At 40.7% G+C, this 14,580-nt stretch overlaps 1 protein-coding gene across 1 annotated transcript; it reads right to left on the reverse strand.

The window, feature by feature from the left end:
• Nucleotides 1-561: 561 nt before the first annotated feature.
• LOC101853972 (protein AAR2 homolog) lies at nucleotides 562-14,541 on the reverse strand. The gene is made up of 5 exons (XM_005109100.2): nucleotides 14,450-14,541; nucleotides 8,753-8,953; nucleotides 7,259-7,359; nucleotides 5,007-5,103; nucleotides 562-1,971 (listed from the first exon to the last, which is right to left on the reverse strand). Exons 2-5 carry the CDS (start codon nucleotides 8,950-8,952, stop codon nucleotides 1,221-1,223), a joined length of 1,149 nt encoding a protein of 382 aa, XP_005109157.1. The 5' UTR covers nucleotide 8,953; nucleotides 14,450-14,541; the 3' UTR covers nucleotides 562-1,220.
• Nucleotides 14,542-14,580: the final 39 nt, after the last annotated feature.

A 14,580-nucleotide genomic window follows, 5' to 3' on the forward strand; every position in this document is an offset into this window, starting at 1 on the left:
GGAACTTGCAACACATTGAAGTCATACAGGTGCCAAAGATTATAGGGAGTAACAAACATAAAAAAAAGAAAAGTAGGATAGAGGTTTGATAGGAAACAAGAAGCAAACCACACCAGAGCATCAACCAATCACCCATACAATTTATTTTGTAGGCAGACTGCTTTGACCTTGTCAACCCGAGTTGCGAAGGATACGCCCCAGCTGACAGACTCAAATACAGTTGAAACTGTTCTGACAAACACCAGCCTAAGACAATCCCCTGTACTGTACAAACAACCACTCACCCCGCGCCCGCCCACCCCCCACCCGCCAAAACCCCCCTTCTTTTTTCTATGATATTGACACAGTCAATGAGAACTACCTGCCTAAGATGATCACCTTGCTCCTCAGGAATGGGTGGTCACCTTGGATAGGTTTGGACAGTAGCCTACATGTATTCAAATTAACTTTAACTTTCTCCCGAATGCATCTGTGAAGGGCCTATCTATATTACACAACAGACACTTGCCTGAGCATGATGGGTAGGGTGACAAGTTATTATAGAAAGCAACAAAAGAGGGCTTTAAAAAAATTTAAGGGATTTATTCATTTATTCCAGATGAAACAATTAACTGTCATTTAAGACTGGTAATTCTAAACGAAAAACATACTTTTGATGACTGAATCATAAACAATACTGTAAATTTCAGAAATATATATGAGAGGTAAAATATAGTCCAGGGTGAGCTAAGAAGTAATACACACTTGATAGAATACACATAAAATGCATACCATGTCAGTGCTGCGACAAATCTCTCAATATTGTACACAGAGAAATTTAGATTTAAATCCTGGAAACAGCCTGAGGGACAATTCAGTACATGCAAAAAAATCGAAATACAGTCTCAGGACTAAACTAAAAGGGATCATGTTACATCACAGCATGGCAGAATGATACTTAGTAAAACAATCTCCCCACACCTAAATTAAACTTTTTTAGAATGCAACATCATCGCATCAAAGATGTCAAAGAATTCACAGTAACTTATAACTTATAGAACCAGTTACATTTTCCTGGTTTTGCCGGTACTTTTACAGAGACATTCCACCATTGACCACAACAAGTACTGGCAGCACACCTGTCGTAATGGAGACCCTGTTATCAAAGAAGGCAAGAGTAGATCTGAACACAACTCTTACCGGAATAACATTAATAGTAATAGCAACAAATATCTTCACATTCAAGTGTCAACCACAACTGGGGCGAAGTCATCTGGCTCTGAAGTAAAATCCCAGTTGAACTTTTCTGTCAGATGTTTTCTGAAGCTATGACCCTTCTTCTGCAACTTTGAATCAACACCATCACCCTCAAGGTTTTGAAATAATTCATGCAGAGTAACTGTGAGGAAATTATTTGAAGTAACAATGTCCACAAAAAAATCAGAAGGGATTTCCCGAACCTGAAAATGAAGAAGCGAGATAAAATCCTGATACACCTTTGGATTTTTCATGATTGCTTCTTCACTAGTACACAACAGGTGAACGAGTTTCTTCCATTGTTCAAAGGACTCATAATTCTGTCCCAGAAGAAAACAGAGAAATGCAAACTGCACCTCTCCCAGAATCGAGTCTATGTCTTTGTTATATCTCTCTGTGAGCAACAGACTCAGAACGTAAGAAGAATCCATGCTGTACTTTGTGATCTCGCTGGGGCTTGAGCCAGGGGGATACCTCTGCTTCGGAACAACACTGTACTTAATGTTTGTTCCTATGACCTGCTTAAGATGAGGAAGTTCGGGTTTCTGAGGACTGGAAGAAGAGCTTTCCGTTGATGCTTCTTTTGACTTTTCCACCGCGCTAGCCTGACGGGACTGAGACGTGCTTCCCTCGGACTCAAACTGTGCTACGGAGTAGATAAAACCACAGTCAGGTTGTAACACCCTCAGTGTGGTATCAGTGATGTGGTTTGAGAGGGACACCCACTGCTTGTATCTGTGAAGGAAGAAAAGAGTTTTTAATAATCCTCTAGAAGATTTATCAGTGTGCTTTCATCCACTTCTGTGACATCAAATACACATACATATATATAGCATCTATGAACACATCACATTTTTTTTCTTCCAGTTGCTCATCCCTGTCCCCCCCCCCCCTTCATTAATTCACCCACTTCTTCCCTCACTACTAACACATAATACCAGGTTGAAACATAAGGGAGATTTAAACAGCTTGAATAAAACAAGAAAAAGAATTTATTATACAGTGGAATCCTGTTATAACAAGAGGGAGGGGACCGGTGCGAAATGTCCGTTATACCAGGATTCTCGTTGTAAGGAATCCAGTAATAAATTCAATGGAAATAGTAAAGTAGGCCTAATGTAGAAGTTTGGTGTTCTGTTTATTTCTTTTTGTTTTCTCCCCTGATGATGACATTGTTCTACATGACCTCTAGTTAGGTCTTACTTGATCAAAAATCGAATCGTGTTTCTTTCTCAAGCGCTAGCGATGTTGACAGCACGGTGTTGGCGATCAGAAAGAATGTACTCTGGGCACAGAATTCTGTGACTCTGGGCTAACTCGCCCGCTGCGTTGGCCCCCACCCCACCGCACCCCGTGGTGTGTTTCGTCTGCTTGCGTACGTTACTACACATCACTCCATCCATCACAGCATTGTGACCTCTCCATCCACGCTTCGGAGAAGTGAGGGCATGGGTAGTCACCGTAGTGGTAGGCCTAGATAATCTAGACTAGGCTGGCCTATCACACGATGCGTTCTGCTTGTCTGCGCTTACCACACCCTCCCCACTCATTCGCTCATGGCCTTCATTGTTGGCAAACGTGGGCTCTCCTATTCTTTGTTTCGTTCAAGTAGTTGGTGTAAGGCCTTAGGTTTCGCTAGATCACCGACAAGTTTCTTAACTCACTTCAGACGGGTCACACAACAGTTGCGTGACCCCCGCCGCGACGGGTCTCACAAGCCCTGCGTGACCAACTTTGGAATTTTTTTTTCGCTCTACAAATCACGCACGGATCGCGAGACCCGTCTCGTACCCTTGTTTGGCCAAGCCTGAGCTACTTAGACTTCGTTTCGTATCTCTGGGGCCGGTAGTTTTTAAGTTATTGAAGGTGAAGGACAGTGACCCCACCTGGGGTTGAACAGCCCGGAACTCGCGCTTTGTTTTTTTCTATACAGCTCATAGTAATCCGACAGTCGCGTCGTAGTAACAGTCGAAAAAGTCGCATGAACAAGAATCACATAATTTCGCCGTTTTCTATACTTCTGTGCGTTTTACTAGTTCTAGTGTCTCAGAATATAATGTGTCTAATAGTTAGGATCCTGGATATGTACCCGAACACGGCCCGAGTCGTAGTTCTAGGGCTAGATCTAGCACTAGTACCGGTGTTGTTTTTCGCGCAACGAAATCACAACGTCGTGCCGTACATCTGTCTCATGTAATTCAGTGTATGGGTCTGAATCAATGCACAGACCAGCTTTTATATTTTCACCAAACACTCGCACATGTATACAAATCAAACCAGAACACTTTGAACTTTTATTTTTGTTGTTGCAGTGAATTTCATTCTACTTGTCACGTCTCTGGAAATTTTTCGGAAAATCAAATTCATGCCAATTTTTAAAAAATCATACAAATTAAAGTATTAGACTTAGACAACTTTAGTTTTTTGTATTAAATTAAGCTTGAGTGTTACTTTACTGTGTCTAAAAATGATTACAATAGGGTAATTCTGAGAGTTGTGGTGATTTATTGAAATACCCCCAAAAACGCCAGTCTTCAACGCTTGTGACTGGTGAAAAAGCCCAGTCGCAACTGTGCGCTGTGCAAAGCAGCAGCAATATTCCGCTATAACCGACTACCGTGTTTGCCCGAGTGCGCTATAGCAGTATTTTTTTTACAAAGGTAAAGAAGGGAAAAAAACGGGGTTTTAGAATAGTGTCTTTATAACAGACTTCTCGTTGTTTCAGGACTCGTTATAAGTGGACTCCACTGTAATAGGCCCTACATACTTTTCTATCATAAAATATTTCATGGAGCAATTTTGGGCAAAGTAAGAGCAGAGCCACAAGTAGAAACAAAGATTTGATCATAAAAGGTATCGTGTTAACCTTATCCAAGTAATATTTCAAACGGAATAAAGTCGAAATATCTGATCTTTAGTACACGCTCTCAATTTATAGCAGAAATTAGGGATAAAAAAAAAAAGGACTAAACCTTCAGCTCCAGGAATTTGTGTTCTGGAGTCATGCATGTCTGAGTGCGCTGTACACCATGTTGCAATGATGTTGTTGACCATCTTAGGCCATCTACCGCAATAAAGTGGTCTATTGAAAGTCCTGAAGGACTACCCTGAAGATGTGTTCTACTATAACACCTTCACAGAGTAATTTTATACATGATGTACAATCATTCCCACATCCCAATGCACTACTTTCAAGAAAATGGGGGGGGGGGGGGGGGGGGGGCAGCTTTCCCTCACCCGACCATCCAGACAAATTGCAACCACTAAAACATTTTTAATACAGTTAGTGTCAGTCCTAAGCCTGTATAAATTATGTCCCAGAGAAATATTGGTAAATTGTAGTAGACTAAAAGACCACCCTGCAGAACAGTTGTCAGACAGGTCTGATGGTAGACCATTAAGTAGAACAGAAACATTGCGGGAGACCATCAAGTGGGCTGGCACCGAATTATCTGTGCGACTATCTATAGGAGATGCTTCTTGTGAGCCAGGCACTGGCATGAATAAACGACTGCCGCTGCACTGGGTTATATTCTTTGCTAGACAGACATTGGCACGAATGTGCTCCTGCCACTGTATTGTCATATTCTTTGCTAGACAGACATTGGTATGAACTTACAACTGCCATTGCACTGGGTTATATTCTGCACTACACAGATATATTGGCATGAAGATGCTATTGCCACTTTTCTAAGTCATAGAGCATACTACTGCCACTGTTATGAGTTACCAGCAACTTAGAGTACTGTCAAAAAGCAATAGTCACAAACCTCTCATAAGGATAAGGGCCCAGGTATTTATCCATCTCTTGTTTATTGTCATGAAACTTTTCCATCTCAGCTTCACTGACTTCATCCATTTGAATTTCTGAAAAGCAGAGTATAAATGTACGAAAAAGTATGAACACAAAAATTTTACTCACAGTCTCAGATGAACAAGAGGTTAAAATTTTTCAAATACAGTGGAATCTGTTAACTTTAGTTTTAGTTTTAGTAAGGTTTTACAGCCCTCGCAACTGCATAAGGTCATATGAGCCCCAAGGGGTGGATGTCAACAGAAAAGTCCATACGGGAAATCAGGCTTACTCAGCTCACCTCTCTAGCCTCAACAGCACAAAGTCTGCTTGGACTATCAAGGCACCCCAGAAATAGCAGTTCACAAGAGAGCGACAAACATACAAAAAAGTAGAGGGAAAATGAAGATAGAAAGGAAGAGGAAAGAAAAAGCGGCAGTTCCCCCTATATGTTATTCCGGCACAGTATGAACATGACAGTTATAAATCAGCCCATTTATAATTCTACTGTGCATAAGAACATGTTAATATCCCCCCTTTGGGAATGGCCTAAAGCAGGGCTCCCCTTTTCAGGTCAACTTAAGAGATTCCTTCACCCTTTGGTATTCTATTCTATGGGGTATTTAAACCCTTGTTTTAGTAAAGGGTTGTTGGTTTTTTTGTCCATGTCTGACAAACTAATCCTCAAAAGTCATTACCTCCTAATTTTATACATATATATCTCTCTCTTGCCCTTTTTAACTCCTAGTGGAGCACAGGCCATCAACAGGCCTAATTTTATACATATATATATGTAGTAAGAATTTCTGCAGATAAACATTTAACTCACAATCAAAAATGAAATAAAGTTGACAAACCAAAATGGGTCAATTCCGACTGTAATACACACAGAAAATAAATTGATTCCAAATTCTTCAGAGCTTCTGACACAGAAAAAGGTGACTGCCGTGTATGTGTGTGGGTCAAATCATTGACTAGGCTCCCGGATAGAGAAGGGGGGAAAATGATGCTTGCCCGACGCACACCACCTACGTTTTAAAGCGTATGCAAACCCCCAAAATGAAATCTTAAAGCATAACACTCACTGTCTCACGCACTACCAAAACTTAAAGTTAAACGGGATAATCTGCAGGTTTAATGCATAATATACGCACATCTGTGCGGAATGGGGAGCCCTGGTCTAAAGACACTTCAGTCAGTGGCACTGCTCTGGTGGGGGGAATGGAATCCGCTTAAACTGAAATCTGCGACACTGACATATTTTCCTTCAGTTAGCCATGTTTTCTATTTAGAGAGATAGCTCAAATTTAGAGACGGAAAAAACCCCAGAGTTTCTATTTCATTTTGGTGTACCCTGTTTCTGTATAAACAATGTTCCATTTAAGCAGACTACTGTATTGTTAGAGTAAAGACGTGAAACTTGATGACTGGCAATGGTGACAACAAATACCCCCCCCCCCCACCACTACCACCATCAGAAGGTTATATAAATAAAAGCCAAACTCAAAGGCTTCTGTGATAAAGCAGGGAGTGATAAGCAAAACACCCCCCCCCCCCCCTCCAAAACTGAGTGCTGATTGCTAGACATACTGCACTGTACGCTGCTTTTGGTGAACATATTTGGTGAGAGCAGTCATCTCCAGATGTACACTCGGGTCCACTGAGTTAATGTGCCAGTGGCTAGAGGAACAAGATGAACGAGACAAGACTCCATAACTAGTCTACCTCAAATTTAGTTGGCCTCCAGCTCAAGACTGAACCCGTATAACATCTATCTTTTTAGTATTGATTTTAGAAGGAGTTTTATGACACATGAAGTACAATTGGGTCATATAAGTACTAAAGATTACAGTAACATACAAACAAAAGAAAGAGGAGAGATAATGACCATAGATGTTTGACAGGAAAGAAGGAGCAAACCACACCACAACTGCCCAACAACCACCCACATGACAGTTATTAAGAGTGATTTATGGAAGAAGTGAATGTGCTGCAGGTAATAATTCAATAACTGAGTTTGTGACTTTTATCCATTTTTCCCTGTGGTCGTCACAGTATGCTTTCCTTTATCAGGTGGAGGGAAAACAGGCTGCTCATCCTGCATTAAAATTTTTTTAATTTGTTCTGTATAGAAGAAAAGAGTAGCAGTATATTATAGGGTTGGTGACAAATTAGGGAGATGTTCAAAGCAGTCTGGCAGTAGGCCTGTATTGAAAATACCAGACTCACCTTCCATTTGGACACTCCACTTTTTCACAACAATCTCCTTTGAAGCAAAGTTGTAAAAAAATCCAGAACGTGGACCTGCCTGATGGTCAGAATTGACAGAGCTGAAAAGATAAAAATGAGAGAATATGTTTGAGAATACCCAAGACATCTTTTGGCCATAACACAAGTCAGCAACTAGCCCTCTTAAGCAGGAAAAGATCATTTAAGTGATAGAAGACATTTGCCTAACATAACTTCCAAGTGGAAAGGTGCAGGTACTATAATTCACCTTTTCACTTTCAGCTTCAAAATATATATTTAGCATATGAAATTGATTATAATTATCACCCCTTGAGGCTTGTGTTTTTTTCTATCATTAATGCATGCAATGCATCTTCACAGAAAGGAAACAGTGGACACCTGCTTATTCCATGCCTAGTGCCTCAGCTGTCTGAGTACTGTCTACTTGCCAAAATCTGAACAAGGCCTTGAGCAGTAGAAAGATTGGTAGCATATTTGAAGGTAAAAAAAATAGTTACGGTGAGGTACTTTGAACAATCAATAGAAAAAGATGAGAAAAAAAAAAGAAGAACGCATAATTCCTTCAAACAAGCATAGAGCGTATATGAAAACGGAGGGTTATAGTTAAGTGAAGAATAGATCTTCAAATGATGCCTGTAATGTCCATTACTATTAGGCAAACCACCTCTATTGCCTTAGTATTTAGGAAGACCTGGCAACTGTAACCACTGGCACGTATTTTAGAGAAGAGTGGTCACTACTGGTCAGTAATAAAGAGTACGTCCACCGGTACAGTCGTGTCAAACTCCTGTTGTTTTCAATGTCTGTCTAGATCTACATGTTGTGATTGTGAAGTCCCGACGGTACAATGCCAGGCCTATTTTAAATATAAACTGTGCATCTCATGGCATTTCAGAAAACATGACACAGAATGAGAAAGGGAGTCTGCATGTGGAAAAGACTGTGGATTTCATAAACATCTGCACATATCAAAGATACTGCAAACACTTCATAACAATGAAAGCTAGCATTATTCGAAGCAACAGGCTATATTTCCCCCCCAGAAACAGATTAAGTATGAGATCGTCTTAAGACTGAACTATTGTAACAATATATTTTCCATCAATCCTACACAAATATACCATATTTGATAATAACATGCCTTACTGTACATTAATTTAGCAGAGCATTAAGACTTAACAACATTTTTTTTAAATGACACATACCAGGAAAATAAAACTTCGGCACTGGGGAAGTAAACTTTCAAGCCCAGAGATGTTTTATGTTTTGTCCATGAATAATGTGAGCAACAGAAGAAGTGTCATATATATATCTTCCCTGTTATATTATTGAATTATTAGAATATATGTGAGTTAACATAACTCTTGCTTCCATGAGAATCTGCATTCATATAACTTCAAATAATACTACTTCAAACAAAAAATGCCCAAACAAATCAGAATTCATGTCAAACATTTAACACTACCTACTTACCTGTAGAAGATGAAGTGAATTCCTGGCGGAATCATTTTAATGCCACGGAAATTGGGCCCAACAGTCCACGAATAATTGTCAATTCCAAATTCTGATCCTTCTGGAAAATTCAGCAACAAGAACATTGCTCCATGCTCAAACAGTACTTGGGCTTTCTCTGCATCCATGTGTGGGGTTTGATTTCCCCTTTCTGATGTCATTCTGAAAAATAGTAAAATGTAGAAACTGGTTTTAATGTAAGAAAGAATAAGTTTCAGGAACAAAAATATTGGTAGCATACTTTTACAGAAGAAAAAGTATAATCCTAATCCATATAGGTAAGGTCTAAAACGAATAATACTCTTATTAAAGTTAGTGCCTACAATACTTACAAGGTGACACCATTCTCAGATGTAAACAACAGTTTCCCTTTATCAACTTGACCACTTCTTCATAAGGTGATCCCTAATTTTGGTAACATGATTTTGTTGAAAGGGAGCGCATGGTACTAAAAAAAGCCCTTGTAGCCTCATAACACACGAAGCAGAACCCACTGGCATGTGGTAATGCCCTACTTATCAGCAATACATCCAGCTCTCTTTTGAGCATTTGTCTTTTCAGTCTCACTCCTCTCCTCAATACCTGCACCCATCAGGTTCCCGGAGCATGTCAACTTCAGGGAACATGATGTGAGGACAGAAAGAACAGAGAACCCTAAATCATGAATTTTTAAAAGTCAGCACCCAAGAAGGGGCATAAGTTTAACTTAATTGAACTAATACTTTGACTTGGAATAAATTTTTTAACAAGCCTTTACGATCATCTCTCTATCGCGGCATCTGTGTTAACCGCCAGTATTTCGTAATATTATATCTTTGTGTGTTTTCGTAAATTTTTAACCCGTAGGCCTAGATCTACATAGTGGCTCCTGTCGAATGCCAGAGAAGCCACGGTCAGTCATTTTTGTGGCTTCAAAATCTGCTTTTACAGCTGTCACTTGCTTCAAACATTTTTTGCCAGCCAGTCTTCAGACTGAGTTACCGAGTTTGTACGTTCAAGTAACGCAGTGGGTCAGTGGGGGAGGTGTTTTGCTTTAATACAGTCAAATCTGTCTAAGGGCGAAAACATAGAGAATGCCGATTTCAGAGACTGACTCACTAGGTGCCGACAGGTATAAAAATTCCCTTATGAACTCTAACTTGCCCCAAATAAAGCTGGCAGACTGCAGGCGGCTTTAAGCACCGGTCGGCACTGTCGGCTTTATCGGAATCCAAACTTCCATTTTTATTACGCCGAAAAACTGGGAAGGGCGCCTCGCTGTCAACTCGCGACCTCAGCGCTTTCTTGTCATATCTCAATTTTTTAAACAGAGAAAATGTGACTTCTTCTTAAGCTCACTCTTTGTTATGAACTGTTTTCGCTGTTATTAAACATGGAGATACGACAAGAAAGCACAGATGTCGTGAACTCTAAATGCTGTCTCGCCGTCGCCAAATTGGGTTCTGCGGTTTGCGTGACGTCACCCGACTGGACTGGGGACAATTATAAAAGGTAATTTCAGAGCTGGTGCTCAAGTAGACAAAAACTAATTACACAATTTTTAAAATCAGTGTCGTCAAATTAGGGTGACAACCGAGCAGAATAACAATTTAAGCAATATTTTAGAAAATTTCTTGTTTTTCCACCCCCAAATAAATGCCTCATCAATACCAGCTGTGTTGTTTTGTAATTTTTTTTCTTAGATCTAGATCTAGGCCTTAGGCGCCCTCTATGTGGAGTCCAGCAGACACCTACTGGTGTCTGTCAGCGTCGATCTTCAGCCGTTTAAGTTTCAGTGTTCTCTATGTTTTTGCCCTAAGATGGAATCGCAAGGGAGTTAGATAAAAATACATGAAGCTATAGAGAGCACCTAGCACACCTGTGATTGGCCCAAATGTAAATGACATATTTTGGCCATCTATTTTTTTCATCTTCCAGGGTTTCCCGCGTGAGTCGACTAGATCTATCTTCCTTTATTATTATTCACTGTAAACTTTTGTACGTCTCTTCCTTTTGCTCAATCATTAGCCTAATCTGCAACCTTGCAGCATTGCCATTTAAAAAAAAATCTTCAATTGGTCAAAACATCACAATTAAACAATGTTTTTTTTTGTCTCATCCCTCATGATATCAGAGTTAATATGTGTATACCTGAAACATGATAATGCATCTATAATTATTTAAACGGAATTAAATTACAGATGATTTGGTATAACGGTTTACAACATCATTAGCCCCAAGATTTGGAGCACTGGCTGCAGAGATGCCCCGCCACGGAGGCCCGGCGGTGGCATCTCTTCGGGGAGGATTCAGGGAGGTTGGACTGCCTCACCCGCTACCCAAGGGAGGCGGTGGCCCTGGCGAAGAGCACACTCTTCGGGGCTCCGAACATTTCGAACGGATAGGCTACCACACACACACACACACACATCATCATCAATGCCTCTCACCCCTGGCAGGGTATAGGCAACATACAAGCTCCTTCCATTTATCTCTATCCTGGGCCATCCTTCCTAGCTCGTTCCAAGTGAGCTTCATCTCTCTCATGTCCCTTTCCACACATCTCCTCCATGTCTCTCGGGGCCTACCCCAGCCTCGTGCTCCCTGTGGGTTCCATTGCAGTGACTGTCTTGTGATGTTTCTGCTGGGCTTTCTGAAGGTGTGTCCCATCAAACACCACTATCTTAGTCCTATTTCTACTTCTATATCCTTTTGTCCTGTCCTTTCCCATAGCTCTTCGTTTCTTATTCTATCCTGCCACTTAATTTTTAGGATACTCCTCATACATCTGTTGATGGAAGTCTGGACTTTATTCAGCACTGTCTTTGTTTACAACATGCTGCTTTTCTATTTTTAGAAACTTTGTCATTGGCATTCTGATGAATAATAATAATAACGTGTCATAGATTTAGTTAACTGGCGAGGGAAACCCAGGAAGATGACAAAAATAGAGGGTGGGAATATGTTTCTATATTTGGGCCAATCAGAGAGATGTGCAAGGTGCTCTTTATAGCTTCATGAGATAAAAATTATGTTTTTTAAACATTTTACGTTTTGGACAGCGGAATTTAGGACGAGAGGGAGGGGTGTTTCAGAGGTCTTGCTGAAGAAGGGATCAAGGGTCATTTGTCTAGTTAGCAAGCAGGTGTCAAAACCTCATGCCTCTCAAGTGCTATCCTAACCACCAGTGCTTAAATCTCAAAGGACCATGTTTGTCCGGAAGGACTTCCGTAACGAGCGACTACCCCAACAAATACAATAAAGAAGAGACCTTTAACCCTACCCCTAACCCTACCCTCATCCTGCTCTGTTTCATAGTGGTCACTCGTTAAACGGTGACAGAATTCCTCCCATTGCCACTGTCCTATTAAAAACAGAAACGACCGAACATCTACTTTGCTTCCATCCTTAGCTTCTAGCTCCACTGTTCAGTGTAATAAGCACACGCAAACAATACAATGCCACCCCTCCCGTGCATGTGTAATATCATGTAGATCTAGATCTAACAATTATTTTTATTTTAATTTACACGCCCGGCAGGCAATTCATTGGTTATATAAAAAATTAATTTTACACCACTGGCTACCCTGGCCTGGAGAGTTTCCGTGTTGGAGTGCCACTCGAGCACTACTAGATCTAGATCTAATTTAGTAAGGTAATTAAAAGTTGAGTGTTTACAGGCACGGTAACCAGGAACAAAGTCACGAAGTATAAAGACCCGGTAGGGGAAATCTTTTGTGATTTCAGAGTTTCAGCGCCCAGTCCCGGTAGAGTGTGTGTGTGTGTGTGTGTGTGTGTGTGTGTGAGAGAGAGAGAGAGAGAGAGAGAGAGAGAGAGAGAGAGAGAGAGAGAGAGAAAGAGAGAGAGAGACAGAGAGAGAGAGAGAGAGGGAGGGGAAGGGGTAGAGAACAGAGAGAAGTGCAAGCAAATTATATCACATGCCCCAGTTGACAGGAGGGAACGGGAGAAAGATAAGAGTGAAAAAGTAGGTGGAAGAGAAAGAAAAACAGAGAAAAACAAAGAGAAATAGAAGGCAAGTGATATACAGAGGAGAGAGAGAGAGAGAGAGAGAGAGAGAGAGAGAGAGAGAGAGAGAGAGAGAGAGAGAGAGAGAGAGAGAGGGAGGGAAGGAAGGAAGGAGGGAGGGAGGTGGGGTAAAGAACAGAGAGAAAGAGAAAAAGAGGGGAGAGAGATGGAGAAAGACAGAGAAATATAGAGGGTGACTGCTCGATTGAAATTATGACATTGTTCTCTTCTTCACATTGTCTTAAAAATTTATTATTTTTATAGTAGAGGGTTTTACGAACCCCAAAAAGAAGGAAAAACGATAATTCATCAAAAAGACATCCGCAATCTTCATTTAGATCTAGATCTAAGAATATCTGTCTGTCTAGGTCTACCCAGAGCACTGAAACTTTCAGAGATCACAAAAGATTTCCCTTAGGTTACCAGGTCTGTATACTTCGTAAAAACTTTGTTCCGGTTTACCATACACTCCCGAAGTTACACTTTATGAAAATGGACATCAACTCATCAACAGCGACAGTGGAGAATAATAGTTTAGACAGTTTAGAATCTGTATTTTTTAAGGCCGGCTCTATTTCTCCGAACGTTCGGGAAAATAAACTTGAACTCCATTTCTCCGAACGGTCTCCATTCTCGAGATTTGTTGATAATAAGTCAAATGAGTTGCCGGTGTGTGTGAGTGTGTGTGTCGGCATGTGTGTAAGGCGTGAACGGGGGGCGAGGAGGGATTTTTTTTTTACAAGAAGGATTTAGTTTTTGCTGGATGCAAAATAGGTTACTGCCAAGGTGGATCAGTCTTGTTTTCTCGCAGTACCTTTTGAAGGTATTTTCAAATGAAGCATAGTCCGGGAACATTGCCCCAACCACAACTGAAGTATCTGAATATTCAGACATTAAAAAATCTCTAGCCTCTAGCTCTTGAAATTGAATTCGATCCAAAAAATGCTTCTTCCCGGTCCTCGCAGAATGGCAGAATGAAAGGATGACGCCTAAAACTCGCAAATAAACAAAAAATCTCGAGATCAGAAACCGTTCGGAGAAATAATTTCAAATAAATTTGAACTTTATTTTCCCGAATGTTTGGAGAAATAGACACTTCGATTTTTAAAAATAAATTATTCTCACACAAAAACAAAATGCGAGGAGACCCCCCCCCCACTCTAATTCCAAATCCAATGTCCAAGTTTACTTAGAATCTAGAAGATCTCTAATAAATGTTAGCAACTGTGTGGTATCTTTGGTTTTTTTTGGTTTTAGTAGAGGTTTTACGGAGCTCGCAACTGCAAAATATAAGATCATATCAGCGCCAAGCCCAAGGGGAGGATGTCAACAGAGAAGTCCTTTACTTACAGGGAATCAGACTTCTCACCTCTCTAGTTTCATCAGCACATAGTCACAAAGTTCGCTTCGACTATATCAAGGCACCCCCGAAACAGCGGGTCACAAGAGTGTGACAAACATGATACAAAAGAAATAGAATCTAGATCTAGATCTAGATCTAGATCAAGAGGAAATGATGACAGTAAAGATTAGGAAAGAAAAAGCAGCCAGTTCCCTGTTGTAGTTCAGGCACAGTTATAAGCATGACAATGTTAATTGTTGGATCAGCCCATTTACAATTCTACAGAAACCTTCATATAGATCTAGGCCTACCTGACAAACGTTGCCCTGACGTTCTCGCCGTTTCTGTGTCTCAGATTACTCTGTGTGCTGATTGCCGATTGCCGATGTCGAATAGGCCTACACACTACACACTACACACAGCCAATGATAGTACTATCTTT

Source organism: Aplysia californica, unplaced genomic scaffold (genome assembly GCF_000002075.1).
Source record: "Aplysia californica isolate F4 #8 unplaced genomic scaffold, AplCal3.0 scaffold00748, whole genome shotgun sequence".
In the NCBI taxonomy this organism is placed as follows: Eukaryota; Metazoa; Mollusca; class Gastropoda; order Aplysiida; family Aplysiidae; genus Aplysia; species Aplysia californica.